Here is a 21,506-nt window from a genome sequence, read left to right on the forward strand (position 1 = left end):
CAAGCTTGAGGTGACGTGAAAATTGTGGACACTTCACACATACAAAGGGTTATTTCTGCTTCACCGAAGTGAGAGCGAACCCTAAACTACAAGCCTGAGCTTACTCGTTTGAACTACTCTTGCTTTGCACGCCCACGCGTGCTCGTCGGTCCAGCTCAAAATGCGGGGCTCACCCTTGTGGCTTCTGCTGCGCACAAACTTAAGAGTGACACAGCTGCGTTCTAAAACCCGCAATTTGCGCGTGAAGCATTGTTGCCTTGTTGATGAACTTTTGCCATAAATGCATTTCTACGCGCTTAGGCTGCAGTGCTTTCAAGCTCGTTTGAGCTCTTTTGTGTCGTTACCAACTGCCAGAGTAATCGTAACATAAAAGAGCAGAAACGTTTACTCTGATTTTATGCATACCGGCCTTTATTGGTAGTTAAGATGACCCGATGCGCGAAGACGGCTCGTCGGCGACTACAGTAGCCACGGCAGACGTCATCCGGCGGCCCCGAAGAAAGAGAGCACATAATAAGCTTCCCGAAAAGCTTCCCATTCGGCCCTACTGAGTTCTGTCGTTGACGGGGCCACTCGCCATGCGTCTGCCTTTCGCGAACAAGAACATGGACGCCAATATCTTAGGACCTGCATGAAAACTAATGAGGACAGTGGAGGACATTGTACATACATGGCAAAAAGCGGCTTACCGGAAGTGGAAAGGCATTTTGAAAAACTGTCCTCTAGTCACGATGTTTTCAAACGGCCCCGCAGATTGAACCATTCACACAAAAGCGTCTGTGCCCGTTATGAATTGTAGGTCTCCCGTGACCATGGTGGTCGTGACGTGCGCTACCCGGCTCGAGTTGACCATGAACAATCTCAAGTCTGCCGTTTCATTCTCTCGGGCTCCCCTGCGCTTGCTGCTCTACGCTGACGTCGAAAATATCAAGCGTCTCCAGGACCGGGTGAGAGTAGAAAATTGAGACTTTGTTGTTGTGTTGTCCTTCTTTCCCCCAAGTCTCGGGGTTTTGTCTAAAAGGTTAAACCACCACCAGCTTGTTTGCGCCCTAACTTTCTGTTAGCAGAAATGACTCGTGATCTCTATTAAGAACAGAACCCCTAGCGGCTAAGTTTAGTACTAAACCCACGGGGATAACAAGCACACGGATTATGTGTTTTGTATTTCTGCAGCAGCGTTCAGCTGACGTAAACAGCGTTCGGCTAAGACTCGTGTTCAATCAGTGAAGGACCACTGAAACACGAGCCTCACCCGAACACTGACGCAGCACTCTTGTCCAATTTGTGCTCGCGCTTGATCGAGGTGGATGAGGTAAAGAATTCAGTCCAGGGGATTTGTGTTGGGTCAACAAGGTAGACGGGCTTGGAGCGATAAACCGGGGTTCCAGCCGTTACACTAAGTGAGCCCCAGGCCTCCGTATAGTACGAAAATGTCACTGCTCGTCACGTGACCCAACCAAATACGTGACGTTACAGGCAAGATGGTGGCGCCCAGATAGTGCTTGTCCAGCTAGGCCAGACAATGTCGGATACGTTGTTCGTTGTTGGTCCGAGCGAGCGGGGTAAATGAAGAAAAGGGCACGCGCCCGATCCCGATAGCAGCTACGACAAACCGGCCGTTCTTAACGTTTGGGCCGTGTCCCTGGACTGCGCGTTGACTGTACCGAACAACTGACACTATGTCGCTGCTGCCGCTATGAAGTGGCTCGCCTTTCTGGGAAATTTATGTACTATACTCCAGAATTTTTTGTTGTTTTCTCTTGATATATTTCAGTAAATGGTCAGCTAGCACATACGTTTGTTTGGGTGCTTCAATAGCAAAGTCATCCACCACCAGAACCATACCTTCAACCGCTCCGTCTATTGCGCCAGCAGAAAGGTAGAATAATAATTGTACAGTTCCGAGTTCAAAAAATGCTTGCTTGGCTTTTGTGGGATGCCATGCAAAAGTAAATGTTTTCTCACACGGGGGTGAGAAACATTAAAGTGCAGACCGGTTTTTCTTACGAGTTCCCAGTCATGTGATATAAATTTGTTAGCCAAGGAACCGCCATCACTTCGAAGTTAGTTGCTTTACCTTTGTTTTGAAAGCGAAAGCATTTTTTTTAATGTGATAGCATTATTTAGCTTCTTCACTCGTTTTTCGCAATACGGCGAATGCCGTGATGCAAATGCTGTATTGCAACGAATGCGCCGCGCGCATACGCAGGCGCCGCGCGTATGCTGATGTTGTCCTCAACGTCGTCCTAGAGGTCGTCCTGGAGATCGTTGAAGAGGTCGTTCCAGACGTCGTCTTTAATATTGCAACCTCGGACATTCTCCTCGACATCATCCTAAACATCGTTCTCGAATTCTCCCTAGAGATGGTCCTTGAAATCGCCCTAGAGGTCGTCGTAGCGGCCGTTCTGAAGGTCGTCTTTGACGTCCTCCTTGGTGACGTCGTCCTCGACGTCGTCCTGGACGTCGTCCTTGAGGTTATTTTAAAGGTCGTTGTAGACCTTGTCTCTGGCATCGTCCTTTAGGACGTCGTCCTAGCAAGTAGATAATTTTGCGCCGCGCATACACAGAGCGGCAGCACGCACACATTCACATTTGCGCCCTAGCTACGAAGCAATCACTCATGGCTGCGGCGCAGGCAGATATAATCCCGCGCCGCTCATAGGCGAAGAGGCAGTACGCGCACATTCACATTTACCCTCAAGCAATAAAGCAATTATCGCTTTGAGTTAAGCTATAGTTTGTACATGGTAAATGATGGTGGGTGAAACTGCTTGAACATCAAACGATTAAACAGAGAGAGGACACGACACACACACGAAGCTGAAAGGATGTTGGTCAAACAGCTTGGACAGTACACGTTTACACAGCGACAGAAGAATAAATGATTACACAGAGATTAAGCGATCACTTAATTTTGAAGTGGCGCGCTCCAGTCACGCTGACGCCAATGACTGCGTCGTAAACCATTAATAAAATAAAGTGTTTACTCGAAATTTCCGTCGTCGTATTCACAGCGAGCTGCGTCATGAGTCTCATGGCGAATGATATAGCAATTCATGGGCAACCAACAATAGTGGTTTCTGCAGCCAATTTTTCCTGCCGTTTTTTTATGAGTATGAATTAACAACTTTTGCACCAGCAACGCTGCCGGCGCCGTCTTTATTTGGACTAATTTTTCTTCAACGACAGGAATCAGCGCACTGTCAGTGTCAACTGCGAAGATGGTGGTTTACGAATGTGATGACTTCAACCTTCCGTTGTAATTTTTACAAATACTGCAGTTCGCAACTGATGATAAATTGTGAAGATTACAACTCATGACGTCACAGCGAGGCAAATTCGGGTTGCGACGTCGCTAACGGAAACCATAAGAGGGTGCCACCGAAATATCTCGGGAACAATATGGCAGATTCGCCTTTCTTTGTGCAAACGGAGAATCTATTTCCTTCGCTCGGGAGGGGAGAGGGGAAGGGGGGAGGGGGTAAACTATATGTTTAACGTTACGTATGAGGCGTACTTCGTCTCGTTTTACCTTTGACCACGTGATGTCAGGGGGTCATTTGACGTGGTGCCTTCACGTGTTTTCACGCCCCGTGACTGCGCGACTCTTGTGAACGGATTCTTCGTTTATAGCAGTAAAGCTGCATTGAGAGCTGTAAAGTAAATAATTTCAAGTGCTTAGGTTACTTAGGTTACTCTAATTAGTTACATTTTCTGTTACTAAATATTTTGCAAAATACGATAAAATGTTAGCAGCAGCAGCTGTAACTTAGTTGCTTGTGTATGGAACTTCTAACTTGGTTTAATTACAGATATCTTACAGTACCTACGACTATATAATCACGTGGAGGCGCTTTTGCTTAAAGAAATGTTCAGTCATGTGATCTCAGCAGAAACATTTTCGGGAACTGAGCAGCGCGTCGGTAATTTCAGCCCTGCAGCCCTTATATATGCAATGTATTACAAGCAACTGCGATGTAACTTTGTCATATTTTAGTAGCTGTAACTTTAAGAAGTTACAATTCTAAGCGTGCACGTAACTGCAACTTACACTTAATTACTTTTCGACTCATCTAATTGTCACTGTAGCGTAATTGCTTTTTTTTTTGCTAACTTTTACACCTCTGACTGCATTCTCGATTGGCAAACGCGAAGCGGACCTGCACAATTTCATTATAAAATACGCGTGCAGTTTCATTGTAAGAATAAAGTAACAATCAACACGATTTTGAACTTTTTAAGAAAAATGTTTCTCTACTTTGAAGGAACCTTGCAATCTGCGAATCTGCTTATATAAGCAGTTTCGCTTATCAAGCTTATTATTTCGTGTAAACAAAATCGACAAAGCTGAAACTATTGTTCTACTTTGCGTCTTAAGAACTTTTTTCTGAAAATGCTAGTGGCGTCAAATTTGAACCGTCGGTTCCAGCATAATTTTGGGATCATGGGCGCGGTTGACGCCAGTAGAGTTTTGTGATCATGGGCGCGGTTGACGGCAGTAGAGTTTTGTGATCATGGGCGCAGTAGAAAGATTTTCATATTTGTTGTCCTTGAATTCCTCTATATCGATCGGGTTGACAGCAGAGACTAACAAAGGTGCCGCGCTCGAAAACAAACTCGAGCTCCCGTTCAGTGACCTGACGCTCACAAGACGTAAAATGCTTCTAAAGCGCGAGACACATGCGCGAAAAATCCATCCGATCCGACGTCCGATCCGGCAATACGACTGCCTGATCCGAAAAATTTGGTCGCTTCAGACGTCGGATCGGCGATCCGACGTGCGTCCAACGCGCCAGATAGTTTCGCACGGCGGACGGATTGCCGGATGCGTCCAGCCAATGACAGCACAGCTAGCGCGAACGTCATGATGACGTACCGGGTCTGGCGGGGCGAATAAGAAAACGGGACGGGCGACGGGAAGCCGGACGCGTGGAGACCCCACTGACGCATTCGAAATAGGTGGCCCCGGCAGAGAATGCACGCGCCAGCGAGAACGAGCTCCTAACTTCGCTCGTGCAAGCTAAACCGTCAATCTGGGACCAGAGATCTATGAACGCGAACCTCCGCTGGAGTGCTTGAATCTCCTGGGCGGAGCCGAACGGATTGTCGTGTCGCATGCAAGGTCGGAAACGTGTGTCTCAAACTGTCGCGTGCGGCGATTCGGAGCGGCGTTCGGACTGTCGGATCGGACGTCGGATCGAACGATTCTGCCGTCCATGTGTCTCGCGCTTAAAACGCGATAAGCTAACTTCATCTCGACGAAAGTACCCCAGATTGCTCACCGGCTCCTCGCTCACCAACGCAAAGCAAGAGTGCGAGTAACCAGTCATCGCCGCCGCCACGGCCTGGCCCGGCAGATTCACACACGAGCTGATACGCGCGCGAATGAATCAGGTGACAAAACGTCTGCGATCAACCGGCTCCCAAGAGCATACACAGGAAAGAGGATACGACCAAACGACAGAGAGAACGGTTCAAACCAGTTCGCGACTCACAGTGGCACGAAACCTCCACAGCGCCGTTGCCCTGAAAGTAACGTTTGTCGCTACGGTCGCGACGTTATCTCATTACGACGAAGAATTGTTGTGTACCGCTGTTACCAGATGAGACGAAATACCATCATAAACTCACAGCGAAGCGCCATTACCTTCACTAACCCAAGGCATAACGCAAATATGATCCTGCTCATGGTGGCTCCGCGTAGAAGCGACGGAGTCCTAACGATTCACGGCAGGGCATTTGCAGGTCCGTGTCCCCTCGCGCATGCGCATCGCGTACGAAATGTTAAAACAACACTTGAATATAAAATAGTAGATTGAGTCTGGATCCCAAAAGTGGGCTTGAACAAATGTCAGGTCTATTCAGAGTAGAACGTTTTGTTTGTATTTTGTTTACAGACGGGGAGTTTCTTCCTTCCCAATTCCGAATCAAATTTCAATCCGGTCCAACCTGTTTCCAAAGCTCACGATCGGAACCGGCCCTTCGGCTCCTCTGATGGAATAAAGACCTCTTTCTAAAGTGACGTGCCGATCATTAGAAGGTCGGAACCATCGCACATTGGCGGTACAACAGACATGGTGGAACGTCCAATTAAGTCATTCCATAAGATAGTCATGCCAGAAGCCGACAAGCCAATCAAACAGCGTCGAAAGTACAACGTCACTGCTCTCATCGACGTTTTTCTGTGGTTGTTTTTGCCTTCAAAACAGCCTATCTAACCGGAACCGAACCGTTATTTTTAGCCAAACCGGAATTGAACCGAATTGAAATCTTCGGCGACAACTTAGAAAAAAACAGGAACTGAACCTGCAAAAAATATAAAGGTAACAGGTTCAAAACAGTTCACGGTATTTTTTTAGAGCGCAGCTCTTAGGCGCCCGTTTCCGGCTTGAGCGGCGTCGCCGTCGCCGTCGGCGTAACCGCGCGATGTACCACGGAACGTTTTCCATAATGACGCCACAGGCAACGTGACGTGTGACGTCACGAGGGTCACGAGTGACGTCACGAGGGATTAAGAGGAGGGGAGGAGGAGGGGACGAGGAGCAAAAGGATGAGGAAGAGGAGGGAGGAGGGAAGATGGCAGCTACCCGTTGTGCAGGCAAGTGCTATCACCATTCATAAATCACAAATAGGAACGTATGAAAACGTGTTGTACTCGTTAGCGAAGTGGCCATCTACATGGGTACGGGCCTGTGCTGTACTGATCGGTCTCTGTGGCACGTCAGACGAAGTTGGTAAATTGAGTGGCGCCAAGGTCGACAACGGCTTGCTCGTTATAGCTCTTTATTTCTCGCCTATAGCACTCACCAAATGCTTCGTGCAAGATAAAGGACTTCATACCAGTCATGCAGGAAAACATACCATTGGCCCCGAGGGGCGTGCACTCGCTGTTCTGTTGTGCCATTTCGGGGGAGCAGGCTCAAGACTAATGCTGAGGAAATCAAAAATGCCGAGCAGTCTTCGACAGAGCCCAGAGCATGTAGGATGACATCGAGAATACCACGTGATTCGGCAGTGTTGACTCTGACGCTGTCTCGTTCTCCCGACTTGATCCTGCTGTCCTGTTTCCTAAGAACTTAGACAGAGTGGAGCTTTGAGATGTTAGAACTATATTTCGTTTCTCCGGACAAGCGGTAAACGAGGATACCACAATATATATATAAATATATGTATATATATATATATATATGGAGAGATAGTGCAACCAGCCTCTGCTGCGACGCGCGATGACAGCGCAGCAGAGGTTGGTTGCACTATCTCTCCACGGGGCGCGGTGCCGCGGGGGCTGAGATGCGCTCCGATAGCAAACCGGAACTTAAAAACCCGTCGATTTTGTGCGGTTTTTCAGAAAGCTGTAAAATGCTTCCCGTGCCTTCTATCGTTCTGACATTTGTTGAATTAGTGTTTTTCGATGATGTTGAGCGATTTTCTAATTTATACCATGCCCTTAAACACAATATTAAAAATTTAATTAGGCAAAAATAATTAACTACTTAATTATCCCGGACTTTAATAATTTTCCTAAATGGGCCCCTCACCCAGGACTAAAACGCCACACGCCTTTTTTCGTTGCGATGAGTAGTTTTCGCAGGAGCGATTTGACCTGCGTTCTCTGAAACAGCCTGTATGTTTGTATATCGACTCACTAAATGCTTTCAAACTCCAACAACGTTTCAAAGTGCGACTTCATTACTTTATATACTTTATATATATATATATATATATATATATATATATCAGATTGCTTAGTACCGTATATCGCAAAATCGAAATACCTCAAGAAAGGAGAAGGAAGGTGGTGAGGAGGAGGCGCAGAAGAGGACAGGAGAAGGAGAGGAGGAAGAGGGGAATAGGAGAGGATACAGGGGAGGAGGAGGGGCATGCCCTCCTCTCCGTATTTTCCCCTTACCTTCCTCAAGAGCGCGAAATTCACCGAAGCTTTCCCGCTAAAATGTAGGGGAGCAGGAGAGGAGGGTATGGAGAGAAATGTATGCCCCTCCTCCTTCTCCGTACCCTTCCTTACTCCTTCTCCTCAAGAGCTCCGCTCTAATTCGGCTATACAAAGAATGGTAACCGTCCTTTTTTTTTTTTGTTAGTATCACAAAATGAACTTTTGTGAATCAATAATTAGCAGCTGTATCTCTATGTATTGGTTAAATCGTCATATACAAGATTGCAACATATGACAAATTGTAGATTTTCGTGGCGCTTTTGTATAGGCTCCTTGTACATGACGTTACTTCCGATGCCCTCCATAGAAAAGGGGAAGAGGGAGCTCCCCTCTTATCAGGATCCTCCTTTGTGCCCCCCGGATTTGCACAGGCGTCGCTATTCTCCCCCCCCCCCCCCCCCCCCCGAAGATTATAGAAGATTAACCTGTCACTCAAAATTCTTACAAAAGCAGCTTCCCTCTCCTCCTTTTACTTGGTGTTCAAAAGTATGCAATGTGACGTCAATGCAAGGAGCCTATTGGCACTGGGATTAATCATGTGTCACGTGGTCACGTGACGTAACGGTCTCGGGACATGCTGTCAAGTAATGTCACGTCACGTGACGCCGTGACCTCACATGACTAATTGCGTCAAGTCGATTTAAATTGAGAACGTCACTAGGTTTATAGACCGTGACGTAACATGACATCACAACTTCGCACTGAGAGTCACATGCCGCCGTGACGTACGCGCTTTTTATGACCGCGAGTCGGGTGCTTGGGTTCATGACAATCAGCATCGCCAACTTATTCGGGTAACGGCTCGCGTTCAATTAAAGATGCTAATAGCCCAACTAACAATATCTGAACCTCAGCCCCTGCTCTATGCGCTGCGAACCCCAGCTCATGACTATTATTAACACTTACAGTGTATATAATTAGCATCACATCACGTGGCCGCTTGTCCTCATTTCGAGTAGAGGAGGGGGAAGCTATTTATTCCCTTTATTGTTTCCGCGTCTGCCATTACGCGCTGAGGAAAACTAATGGGTGTTTTTGCAAGTTATCAACGTCAAGGATTACTTCTCAGCGGTATTGACTGAAAGTACAAAATTGTTGTACCACCCATTTCACATACATTATAGGCACCCAAACATCTTTTCGTTGTTGCTGAACCGCCTCAAAATGTTAGCCCCGAGATTCGAAGCATTGAAATGACTAAATGTTACTTATTAATCCGACGTCACATAGAACTAAAAGTGTTTACGGGATGGATACTTGAAAAGAAAGATTCTAGTTGCCTCAGAGGGACAGCCGATTGTGGACAGCTTCTCTTAGTCTCACAGGACTGTCGTTCTGGCGTTCTTCCCCGAGTTTAGACCAGTGTCACAAGCATAATTGTCGAATTAACACAGCCAAACGAAGGAGGCAGTTCCTCAGGAATAAAAAGTATTATGTAAAAGAGCAACGAAAATAGAAGAAAAAAAGGGGGGGGAGGGGTAGTTTTGGAAGCCCACTGTGTTGTGAAGGTTCCTCTGGCACGCATCTTCGGCACAGATCAGAAAGATCAGAAAACACTATTGCGAGAAAGCGCGTTTTTCTGATGCCAGGTGCTCGCGCCACTCGTCACGACACTGTACCAAGAAAAATAATTTGTGCCTCTCAAACATGGCTTGCACTGAGCAATTTCTCCTTGACCCCTCAATTCTTGGTGAGCCAATCTAAATTCGCTGGTGGCGGGTAGCTTTATGGAGACGTTTCTTGTATACCGAGCTTTTGCTATCCACACACCGGCGAAACAAGCATACATCTTCTTACCACTACCAGATGCTGTGTCGGTGCTTGGAGGCACTGAAAAATAATTTAACTGCTTTCAAGTACTCAAGACGAACAATATAATTGCAAGAAATCCGTGGAGATGGGCGTGATTGATAAGTTGATTGCCTACAGAGGGCGAAGGACGCTTATATTGGCGAGGAACGCTTCCAGAACGGTAATGGCGATGATGGCGATTTCCATGGCAACGTTGAGAGATTAACCAATCACCTTGCGAGGTGTGGTCGTCTGTATGTTAGTATCCGTTTGTGTCTGGCTAGCAGGTAGGGAAGGCAATGGCGCTGCTTTCTCTGGATGCAGTAAGTTTAGCGTGCGCTGGGTTCCCTCGGTCGCTGAACCCCCGGATAAGGCGTGTGGAAAGGGCGGAAATGTTGAGATCTCTGTATAACACACATCATAATTCCCTCCTCGCACCGAACGCGAGGGGAAGGAGGGGCTTCAGCGCTATTTTGAAAGGGGCGTTCTGGCTACTCAAAGCATCAATCTGAAATATAATTTTGATCTTTGTAATCCTGAAGGCAGAATAAAAACGATTTAAGTGTATTTTTAATACAATACAGTACCGCTTTAGTTTTTTTTTAAGAACAACTGGCGCCGAGAGAATGAAGTGTGTTGAAGTTGCTTGAACTTTTGACTTGTGTTTTTTTGTATTGCTTTTTGTTCGATTTATTTACGTTGTCACCTTTTCTTTGGATACGATTTGCCTTATTCAGTGGTGTAAAACACTTAGCGTTAGGAAAGTAAATATTGAATATATTAGGTGCTTCGGAGGTTTTCCGGGCCCCAAAGATGTGCAGTTTTTGCTTTTGTGAGCCTAAAAGTTTTGTATTAATTTCCTTTGGTATGATCACCATAATATAATTATTTACGAATATAAGAGGTTCCCGGGGATTTTTACAATCCTCGGAGTGACAGAAAACTTAGCGCTAAGATATCGGTTTGACAGAAAGCGTTGAGAGGAAAACTCTACCTCTGCAAAACGTCGGCATACATTGCAAGGCTTACAGGAAGTTCATTTCCACAGATCAGAAGACTTTTTTTTTTTCATCTTTGTATTTGTGATTGTGGTGGCTTGCCAGGATCGTTGTAGCCATCAGTGGAGACAACCGGGTGTTCACAAAGAGCGATGAAAATGAGCACTACGCAGCTGTATACTACTCGACACGTTCAACGGAAACACGACATTCACGCATTTTCCCATTTTATTCTTAACTTTTGTGTCGAATAACATTTTCCCTCTGCTCTATTGGTGTCCCACAGGAGGCAAGTTTACTAGCATCTAAGCTGAAGAGAGGAAAGAGGTGTGAAAAATGCATGTTTGCACCCACTGTGTCGCGCTCTGCACGTGAGTCTGTGCCTTTGAATAATTTCAAGCTACTTCGCAGATCAGAGAATGGCCGTCCAGCGTTCTCCAACGTGTCACCTACTCTCTGCGCTTGGTTGAATTCCCGATAAAGAGTCCTCATAACTGGAAGGAGCTGTTCGGACCCTGTGCTTCGCAGCGACTCTTTTTACCCGTACGTGTATTATCCGATCAAATTACCTAAAACCTATTTTTCTTCCACCTATTTATTTTTCGCAGACGTCACGCAGCAGCGGACTTTGGAAGCTCAGCTTTAAAAAAAAGTGGTTCCTTGGCTCAGATGTGGTGGAACCGTAACTATAAAATACTTTTGCAACAGAGGAACCGTAGCTGTAAGAATACTTTTGCAAAACTTCAATCGTACTTCCGTTAGTGTGACTTAATTACTTTTTCAATACTACGCTGCTAACGAATTTTGCCCTGACGGGTTTTATAAAAAGTTGGTGCACATTTTGTGTTGACTAGATTGGTGCAATTATGAAGAAACGTAGGTTTCTGCTGCTCAGTTTATTAAAGCGCAAAGTAACCATTTTGCACTGCAGAGTATGCTTAGTGAGGAGGACGCGGTGCTATACGTCGACTCCGACATCGTGTTCTTCCGCCCTGTCGAGGAACTCTGGAGCATTTTCGATAACATGGATGATATTCAGCTGGCCGGACTAGCTCCCGACGTCGAAGACTATAACGGAAGTGTGTACATGCACAACTGGAAAACGAGATACTACGGACGTTATGGTAAGAACTGCTCTAAGCCGTCTGGTCCTTGACGTATTTTCTCTAAACATGCGCTAGATTTAATGCCATACAATATGAATATAAGCCTTATATCTAGGGGTGTGCGAATACCGAATAGTAGTTTTTGAATCGAATACCGAATCGAATCAAGAAAAAAAAGCCGAATAATGAATCGAATATCGAATAGTGATTTTATTTGTAGAAATTTTTCAAAGTGTGCTGCGAATGAGGTTATTGTATGTGCAGAGTATGCATATGTTGCAGAATATGCATCTTGAGCAGAACAAAAGCTAAAATGTAAAAAAATTCTGGTGAAAAAAAAATAAAAAAATAAAAGCAGTTGCTGTTGGATGTTGGGCACTAAAGATCCAATTTTATGGCACAAATATAATCTATCTTCCCTAAACGTCACAAAAAACCAAAATTACAGCCACGCATGCCTTTTTTAAGCCCAACCTAACACCGCGACTTTTTTTTATAAATATTTGCATATCTCAGAAAAGGGGCATATTGCGATATTTGGTTTTCATTTTAAGGAAGAAAAAGGGCACCCGGGATTTTATTCCACGTAAATAAACAGATAGGTGTTAAATCTTAGCAAACAGGCTTCAACAACATAATCTGAAGTAAGAAAGAAAAAAAAAGCGCGCTTAGGTGGCGCAAGACACCGTCCAACTGCCGCTATGCATCCATTTTTCCGTCTATCCTGTTTTAGAGAGCCTTGATTTAAAAGAGGGAGCAAGCGAAACTGAAACCACGGAGATGGCTCCAGTGCAGATATGTCGTAAGTGCGCATGTGTTGTGTTGTCGCGAGGAAAAAGGCGAGCAAACAGAAGGGCGACGACGCCTGCTCTCCCTGCCCTGCCTGCCCGATCCCGATCGACGCTTTCGTTTTTTCGTCACGTTCTCGCAGTTCGTAATTCAAACGCGGCTGTCGAACGGTTGGAAACCCTCTCAAACCTAGGCACACTATTTTCCCGTTCTGTTTCGTTCCGAATCGGAATTTGCGGCTGGAGGTTCCAAAAGAACGACGGCGATAACTCGGCTGGTTTTATCGGCGTGTTTAAAGTGGTTTTCTTCCTGTGATCGTGTAGTCGCCGATTTCTGTGAGTGCGGCAAGTGCGTTTTACATCGGTGCTTCAGTTTGAAACGAGGGGCTTTACTCGTGAAAAGAATTAGGCATGGCGCGGGATTTCGGCCTCCCAACAATTCCTCTCTGGAAGCGGCGCAAACGGGATGTTTAGGTTGTGATTCAAGGGTAGGTTTTATCGCGATCGTGAGTGAATCTGCGTGCTATAATGTTCGTGGCGTTCGTTACTTTTCTTTTTTCTAACCTGTGCGTTAGATTTTTGTGGAATGGTAGGACCAAGAGCTGTTTTTCGCATGGTTTGTCTAACATCACGGCGCTTACATCGGGGGGAAAAACGGCTTTTTTTGTCAGCTCTGCGCCGACCGCGCGTCTTTGGCCGAATATATCGAATATTCGAGTGACCGAATACTAGGAATTCGATTCGCGAATCGAATTATTCGGGAACTTTCTATTCGATTCGAATTCGTATATTCGAGTATTCGCACACCCCTACAAGTTATATCCCCCCAATTATCGCGGTGTTCTGGGCTGGGTTTTCATGACGTCAAATCTTGTGATTGGGAAAGACGCCGAGGACAGGCGCAAACAAAATGAAGAAAATAGCATAATACCAGGGTTTCCGAAGATGAACAGTGATTAGATATCGTTCAGACATTGCTGGAAGAAGATTCGTCGTAGTTTTTATTGTTTTTAGCAAAGTTCTGAACCCAGATTCACGAAGAGCTTCTTAGTTTACAACAACTTAGCTAAGAAGTTCGTAAGCTAAGAACATCGTAAGAAGAAGATACATCGGTATTCACGAACGCGTTCTTAAGTGAGAGGAGAAAGCGACGTTCACGTACGGAAAAACTAGAACGTACAGGTGCTGTTGCTATGGCGACGGCGTCTTCGGCAGCACCAACAACTACTCGGAGGACTCGGCATGGTACGGAGCAGTTCGGTGCACGTAGATTTTTAATAAAAAACACAGGCGGCTTTTCCTCCACCGCTTGTCTGGGGTTCGTGTTTGTGCAGTGATATGTCAATGCTAACATGATTTAAACGCGTCCGAATGGCGACGCCGGGATGCGTAACCGCCTCTGTTGACAGCTACGAACTCGATCGTTACGAAGTTAACACAACTGTCACCGTCGGTAAAAGACGACCCGTGTCAGTCGTTTGCAAAGGGACGTAGATAGAAACAAACTGCCGAGGCATTTTCTGCGGCCTCGGAGATGCAGGAGTCAGTCGACGTTAAGAAAGATACGTTTGAACTACGACAGTGTCAGCAAGAGCCACGTAAATACCTGTTCACACTCGGAACGGACGTGCGCGTTTGACTGAAGGGCTGGATTCGCGCTGTTGGACCGCGAATCGGTAAGCGCTTCGGGACCGATCTTTTACGACTGCAGCTCGATACTGACGTGACATACGCCAAAGAAAGGTTAGACCGGCATTGCGTAGCTACCACGAACTGTTATAGCTCGACAGTGACGTGCAGTCGTGTCAGAATAAAAATGGCAGACTAATAACAAAGTGTACGTACCGTGTTGCGAAGATAATCTATACGGCCTTTATTTGAGCACTATACCACACAAAACAAGGATACAGAATCGATGAGATTCCCTTTTCGAGAGAGAGAGCGCTCGTCACCGCTGCCTTGGAAAACAGAGATGACAAGGGGAAGAGATTGACCTCTTAATCTAAAATTGAGGCCAGCGATCAAACTATTGTTTTACGGGAAGGGTCCACAAAGGTCGCGCGGGCATATTCCATTCAGCACGCCAGCCGGTCGTGGGCAGACGGTCTTGGCCAAGGACCGTCGAAGCAACGCTGCGCAAAGTCAGAGTGCCTGCTAAGCCTATATTCTGTCGAGCTCGCTTGGTTGGGGTTGGGGGAATCGTGGCCGTTGGAGCTTTGCTGGGTGTTTCAGAATCTAGCGTTTTTGTCAGTCGTGGTCTGTTTCAAGTACTTACATTTTTTCCTTGCTCTTGAAGTCGGGACGCGCGAGAAGAGCACGTAGAAAAATAAACGTCCGTTGGTCGTCGCGACCAAGTAACTGGGCGACGCTGTAGGCCATGCTGATTTGATCGTAAAAGGCGCGTAAGACAGCTTCGGAGCTGTCGTAGGATTCCGCTGTAATCTGCGCAAAACTTACGATAATTTCGTTTCGTGAATACAAATTTGTTCTTACGTTTTGTCTTACGTTTTAACTCACGCGCATTTTCGGCGTAAGTTCGTTTCGTGAATCCGGCCTCTGATTCGGACTTTAGAAGCACGTTGTTTATTTTTCAAAAAAACTTTCAATGTATTTTCGCCTATTCAGTTTGGCCGGAAATTACGAACGTCAGGTGGTGTTTGCTTGTGCTGAGTGTTGACGTCATCTTAAGATGTTTACGAAGTTTTACATTGGTAACTAAGACACTTCAATGAAGCGGCATTTCCATGGTCAAATTTAAAGGGGTGGTGCAACGATATTAAATTGGAATATTTTTCACTTTAGACGAGCTTACTCGCACTAGATGGACTCAGTGATAGTCGCGCACAACGCCACTGGCCAATGAACCCCTTTGTTGGGGTGTCATTTCAAGAACAAAAACGAGCGTTTTCATTCAATCTCTCCTTCGCAAAACTTGATGACGTAGCTGGACGGTAGCAGTACCGCCCAGTGACGATATTTGAATGCGGCTCATAGATTGGACCCCAGCATTGCGTGGGCACTCGATTTGGGCTCGTGATAATCGATAGCTCGAAAAGCATTGGGTGGTGGCCCGTGTCCAATCGTTTTAATGGTGACAATAGCCGAACCATAACAATGCCTGGAAGTCAGCGCGTGTCCTGTGCCTTGGAAACCGCAGCGCGTGGCTATGATCAACATTGACTGCATATAATCAACTCCAGATTACGTGGCCGCTTGTTCTGGTTCCAGGTTGAGGGGGTGAACTCTCCTCGTTTTTTTTTTAATTATTTTTTGCGAATTCGATTGCCTGCTGTAAAAAACGAATGGGTGTTTCATAGGTAATTAACGTCAGGGATCTGTTCTAAGCGGTATTTGCGCAAAGCACAAACATTGTTGCATCGCCCCTTTAAGAATGCGGCAAAAGCTTAAACTTTAGCACGCGCTCGTAGCATTCCGCCCCGCTTTGGGTGAGGATGCTCACAAAATCCTGAAGTGTTACCCTCAGTAGAAAAAACACGCTAGAGATGAGGCTTCTGACGTACGGAAAACAAAATAGTTCTATATTACGCTCGAAAGAATCAAAAGTCTATGACTGTGTTGTGCTCTGCCTTACAAACAGGAAGGACGACCTTCGTTATACATAGGGTTCGGAGTTTTTGGTTTAAACCGATAAAAACCGATAAAAGTACGCCGAATCCATTTTCAGAAATTCGGTTTTAACCGAAAAGGTCGGTTTGTAGGTTCGCCATTTTCGACCTAAACCAATAAAAACCGAGAAAGGTACGTCGAATTCATTTTCTAAAACTCAGTTTTAACCGGAAAAGGTCACTTTGACCTTCCAGTCGTACCGCACAGCCGTGGCGAAAAAGTGGAACGACAGTGCCGACCGAAACTTGTCCGAATGAATGGGGTACACGGATGACATGATGGCGTTATGGTTTCATGTGCGCATCATCGATCGGAACGTGAAATCCGAAATGCCCCATGACTTCGTCATGTACGAGCCTGTTTTCAAACTTGTTGTAAGGGTGACTGGATGCAAGCTCTGCATGTTGTGTTGTGCTTCATGACGTCGCACCGTGTTTCTTTTAGCGGTCACAACTGGTTGATTGGCCGATTTTCGCTCAGAAAGCGCTTCATTTCCTCAGCCTGCCAGTGTCCATGCAGTGTTTGCGTTGAGAGGGCATTCTCGAAGCTCAGGGTCATATTAACAAAAAAAGAAAAAGTGCGGATCAACGAAGAAAACCTGGGAAAGTACGTGTGTGTGTACTATAATAAGATCACGTAATCCCGATGTACAGAAGGTAAAGTTCCATGTTTTTGGGGCATAGGGTTCATATCTGACTTGTTTGTACTTCCGTCTTTTTTTGTTGTTTCTTTTACAGTTGCACACATTTGCCAAATAAAGCGTCCATTTCTTTTTCAATGTATCTGGCCAGTTATTCTTTGAGTGATCACAAATATCAAAGCTACAAGGATCGATCCGGTGTCCGTTAGTGTTTATTTTAATTCAGCGAAAGAAGCCGATAAACTTTTTTGGGGGCATAAATATACACCAAAAAAAAACGAAAATTCAATTTTAAAGTAAACACCGAAAAAAGTACGCCGAATTTTGAAATAATAGAAACCGAAAACGCAGAACTCTAGAACTTATACACCAATGGTTAGAAGGTATTTGTGGCAAAGGCACGCAGATTTGGAAACCGGTAATGCTTATGCAGTGAAGCTGGGTCCCGCTCGCTTATTCCATCGGGTAGATGCATTCTAGAAAATGCAATGGCTTGTGTTCCAAGAGCGTGAAATTTTACGGAAGTCCAGTAAATATGCGGATATGGTTGCGATAACTTAACATGCGAGTTTTTGTTTCACAAGTATTTCAAAGCAAACTGTATGTGTCTCACACTTGGTGGTGGAACTTGCAACTGTGAACACTTTTTGCCGTGCTTTGTTGCTTAAGATGGGGCTGGACCAGTTGGCTCATGTGCAGTAGCAGCTGTGTCGTGAAAGTTGTAGTGAAGGAAGGTTCAGGACCTACTAAAAGGATTTCTCGACCATCATGTATCTTTGGAAAACATTATGCGGCACGTTCATCAGTGTTTGAATAGTGCAAACGCTTTCGTGAAGGTTGTGAGTTCATATAAGATGACCCCCAAGACGGTCGGCCTAAAAGTGTCATTACGGCTACAAAGGTACAATGTATCACTGGGTGACATTTAAGCATCGGCGAGTTACTGCATGCGAAGTCGCAATTGCGACTTGTATAAAGATTTCTGGACATAACAATAGAAATCACGACAAAGCTAATAAAGTTGCATTTTGATGGATGCAGAAACAAGTTAATTTTGACCAAAAAAGTGTAAAAAGTTGCGAGCTGTCGAAAAGACCTCCAAAACTGTAAGGGTTTATCAATTCCATTGAGAGTTCCTGCCATACCCGCCCTACAGTTCTGTCTGAACTCCAGTGAACTTCTCCTTTTCGGGCGACTGGAAAATCTTTCTTAAAGGACAACATTTTGACACAGATGACTAAACGTCTTAGGCAGTCCTCCAGTGGTCCAGGAATCAGACAACAGAATTCTAAGATGCCGGAATACAAAAGCTTGTTACCACAGAAGAAAAATGGTTTGCTGCAGCACAAGACTAGGTCGAACAATAGTTAAGGCAATTTCAGTTCATATTTCAAAGGTATCTACAAATTGATTTAATCTTGATATTTACTGGACGCTCCTCGTAAGAACAAAAACCCCGAAAGCTTCCGACTCAAAGTCCACATAAAGCAAAAAATCGTTCCTTCGTCCAGAAAAGCAGAAGTTTCTTAACGAAACCTGCGATGCCTCTCGAATGCAGGTGGTTCGGTTTTAAGTTCCACATACCAGCTTCGCCTACATTCAAGGTTTATTTAGCATACTAAGCAAACGGTTTTTTTCGCCCACAATGTGCGAAAAAAAACGAAAGCAATAGCTGTAGCATAGTCGCACAATGCGGGTGGGATGGTGCCGTTACGTACGCCTGAGGGAGGAGGTGCGACGTCGTTAATTCTTATAGCTGTGGTGGTTGCCGTCGTGGATGCCACTGACGACTGCCACCAGTGATCCCTGAAGTAATTGACCGCGGGGGAAGCTTCTGAAACCATCCAACATTACGCGTAGTAAGTGGATACAGCCAAAGTGGGATCTCTCATAACGCGAGTAACGTTTTTAAACAAGTCTTTTAAGCAGACGACACGATAAATCACCCTTTATTGCGCGATTCTTAGAAGGACGCCAGGGTTTTCCTCTTCGCTTGTCTTCGCTCGATTTGCGCAGCGCAGCGGACAGAGTCCCGACGTCCCTCTCTTCGCAGAAAGAGGGGAGAGAACAATAATTTTTATATTTTTCGAGTGCTCGGCGACGACGGGCGACGAGGACAAAGTCTCTGCAAAGTGTTGCCGATAAAGCAGAGACTTTAAAAGTATAAAAGTTCTGAAAACTACAAGGACCCAGACTGACTTCGTCTTTGTCCTTGTTGTTTACGACGCTTTTATACAGTTAAGTCTCTGGTCCGATAAGCTTACTAATTTTGGCTTAGACAGCCTGTTACGTCACTCTCTCAGACAAGAATGTCTAAATAAACATTAATTCACTTCATTCGTTCAGGACTAAACTCTGGAGTGATTCTCATGAACCTGACCAGAATGCGTGCCTATGGCCTGGAGTCCATCGTGACGAACCTAATGAACAAGTATCATAGTGTCATGAAATTGCCTGATCAAGACCTCCTGAACATGGTGTTCCATGACGACCCTGGGAGATTGTACGAGCTGCCTTGCCGATGGGACGTGCTTCCTCCGGACTGTCGCGCTCCTGCGTCGTGCCTGGGTCAAACAGCCGCCTCTCTTCACGGAACGGATCAGTTCTTCGTTTTCCCTGGAAGAGAGCCTGCCTACCATGCCGTTTTTCTCGCCATGAAAAAGGTAATATGGAAATTAATGGTCAAGCCACATAAAAAAACTCTGCCGAGTCATTTATTAAAAACAACTTTGTTCATTTGGGTTAGGCGTAGGTTAATACAACCTCTAGTCGGCGCCACGTTGAGATCCCTGCAGATTATCTGCCCCTAGAAAGAACTTCATGCCTCTGAAAATACTGACGCACGCGCAGCCGAAGCCGGTGGAAGGCGTCGAGTACGTCCTGGAGGAGAGCTGGTATTAGGTTGTTAACCTAGCACCGGCTATATGAATAGATGAGTTCTGTGAAATCTGTATTTTACAGTTCCGGGCAAATATTCTGTTATTTATATTCTCCACTTCCTACCCACCTATAAGACCATGAGTGTATAGTACACCATGATGCACTCGAAACACAGGTAAATTATCTCATTTTGATCAGTTCATACAGTGAGACAGACGGTTAATGCAATATATAAATGGCCATGAGGTCTCAGTAGCGTACAAAGTGGAGTTTTTGTTTTTCTTTCCTTGTTTTTTTGCCACTAAGGCTTAATGATTACTGGGACGCAATACAGCTCACCCTGGGGCTGAACTGATTATAGAAATCCCAATGAGCTGCCACTGCTGCAGCGAGCATGTAAGAGCAGCTCAGAGCGCGGTGTTCAACCTGCTACCGCTCAGCCTATACCCTGCGTCTTTTCCTGTGATAGTATAAACTGTTGTATAAGTGTTTGTCTTTCTTTATTTCTACGTGTTGCGCAGTACCAGCTGGGGTCAAGTCTGGAGCAAAACTTCATTGATGTCCTTGACCGAAGTCTTCGCAGCCTGAATCAGACTGTGTGCGTTGGAAAGCTATTGGGATATCTGGGACACTGGAGAACATTGGCGCGCCTGATGGACGTCGAGAAAGACTGGAAGGCCTCTTAAGCCCACATCAAGGAGAACGTTTTCATGATTTAATCAAATACCCGACGGTATGCGAGAAAAGACCGTATTCTTGAAACTAAAGCAAGTGTGCATTCGAGCTGGTACAATACTGACATGATAATCCAGGATTGAGGGGAAAACGGAGCGGACAACACAAAGCTCCAAACACAGCTAAGGTTTTATTAGGCCGAATCATCCTTAAATAGGGCCAAATTCAAGAGAAGTACACACACACACACACAAATGAAAGATTGAACCCTTCTTACCAGCACAATAATCCACCCAAGGAAACCAACACAAAAAACTTAAGGCATGCCACCCCCACCAGTTCTTCAAACATACAAAACGGAAATCCAGCATTTTCCCCCGATCCTGGGTTAGCATGACCGACTTTTTGGTCGTCAAAGGGGTATATTAGGTTATTTCCTTGCTATCAAATGTGTTAAAATTATTTAGTCTGCTACAGCTTAAAGGCAGACATACGTACAACCTCGGTTTTCTGCAGGGAAGATAATCCTCTTAGCACTCCCCTCCTAAACTGCGAGGGGATCAAAGTTGCGGCAAGTTAAAAAGTGGAGGGGATATAGAAAAGGGGGAGGCGTACAGAAGTAGAAAGCGCAAACTGTATGTCGCACTTCAAGCGACGTCGGGCGTGGCGAGTCTCGAGCGCCTGATTATCCGTCCGCAGCTAAAGGGAAAAGCGCGTCATACGACAAGACCGCCAATGGGTTAATCACAAAGCCAGAAGCGTTACAATAATAAGCCACTCACTACGATTTTTACGCTGTCTGTGACTGAAATTAACTTACATAACGATTTTCAACTCCATATTTATGCGGGAAAAATACGCCTTTTCTTCCGCTGATGAGATAAATTTAATGATGTGATAACTCTCGTAGTAGAACTTTAGCAAATCTAGAACTCTGGGTTTTGAAAACTCAGTAAAAACTACACCAATAAAACGAAAGCCTTTTTCTTTCGAAAAAATACACTTTTTCTTTACATTCACCATCCGATCCTAAATACGACACTTATTATA

The 21,506-nt window shown here is 45.4% G+C and overlaps 1 protein-coding gene across 1 annotated transcript; it reads left to right on the forward strand.

The window, feature by feature from the left end:
* Positions 1-788: 788 nt before the first annotated feature.
* On the forward strand, positions 789-19,653 carry LOC121837919 (glucoside xylosyltransferase 1-like). The gene is made up of 5 exons (XM_042293798.1): positions 789-947; positions 11,152-11,283; positions 11,672-11,864; positions 19,248-19,564; positions 19,648-19,653. Exons 1-5 carry the CDS (start codon positions 789-791, stop codon positions 19,651-19,653), a joined length of 807 nt encoding a protein of 268 aa, XP_042149732.1.
* The last annotated feature ends 1,853 nt before the right edge of the window (positions 19,654-21,506 follow it).

Source organism: Ixodes scapularis, unplaced genomic scaffold, assembly GCF_016920785.2.
Source record: "Ixodes scapularis isolate PalLabHiFi unplaced genomic scaffold, ASM1692078v2 PGA_scaffold0__279_contigs__length_252992795, whole genome shotgun sequence".
NCBI lineage: Eukaryota > Metazoa > Arthropoda > Arachnida > Ixodida > Ixodidae > Ixodes > Ixodes scapularis.

What these genes read in the sequence shown, in the direction of transcription:
- LOC121837919 (XM_042293798.1), top strand. Translation starts at nt 789, where the DNA reads ATGAATTGTAGGTCTCCCGTGACCATGGTGGTCGTGACGTGCGCTACC. An exon ending in TCAAGCGTCTCCAGGACCGG is followed by an intron (nt 948 to 11,151) that starts GTGAGAGTAGAA and finishes GCTACTTCGCAG; the next exon opens with ATCAGAGAATGGCCGTCCAG. An exon ending in CGCAGCGACTCTTTTTACCC is followed by an intron (nt 11,284 to 11,671) that starts GTACGTGTATTA and finishes TTTGCACTGCAG; the next exon opens with AGTATGCTTAGTGAGGAGGA.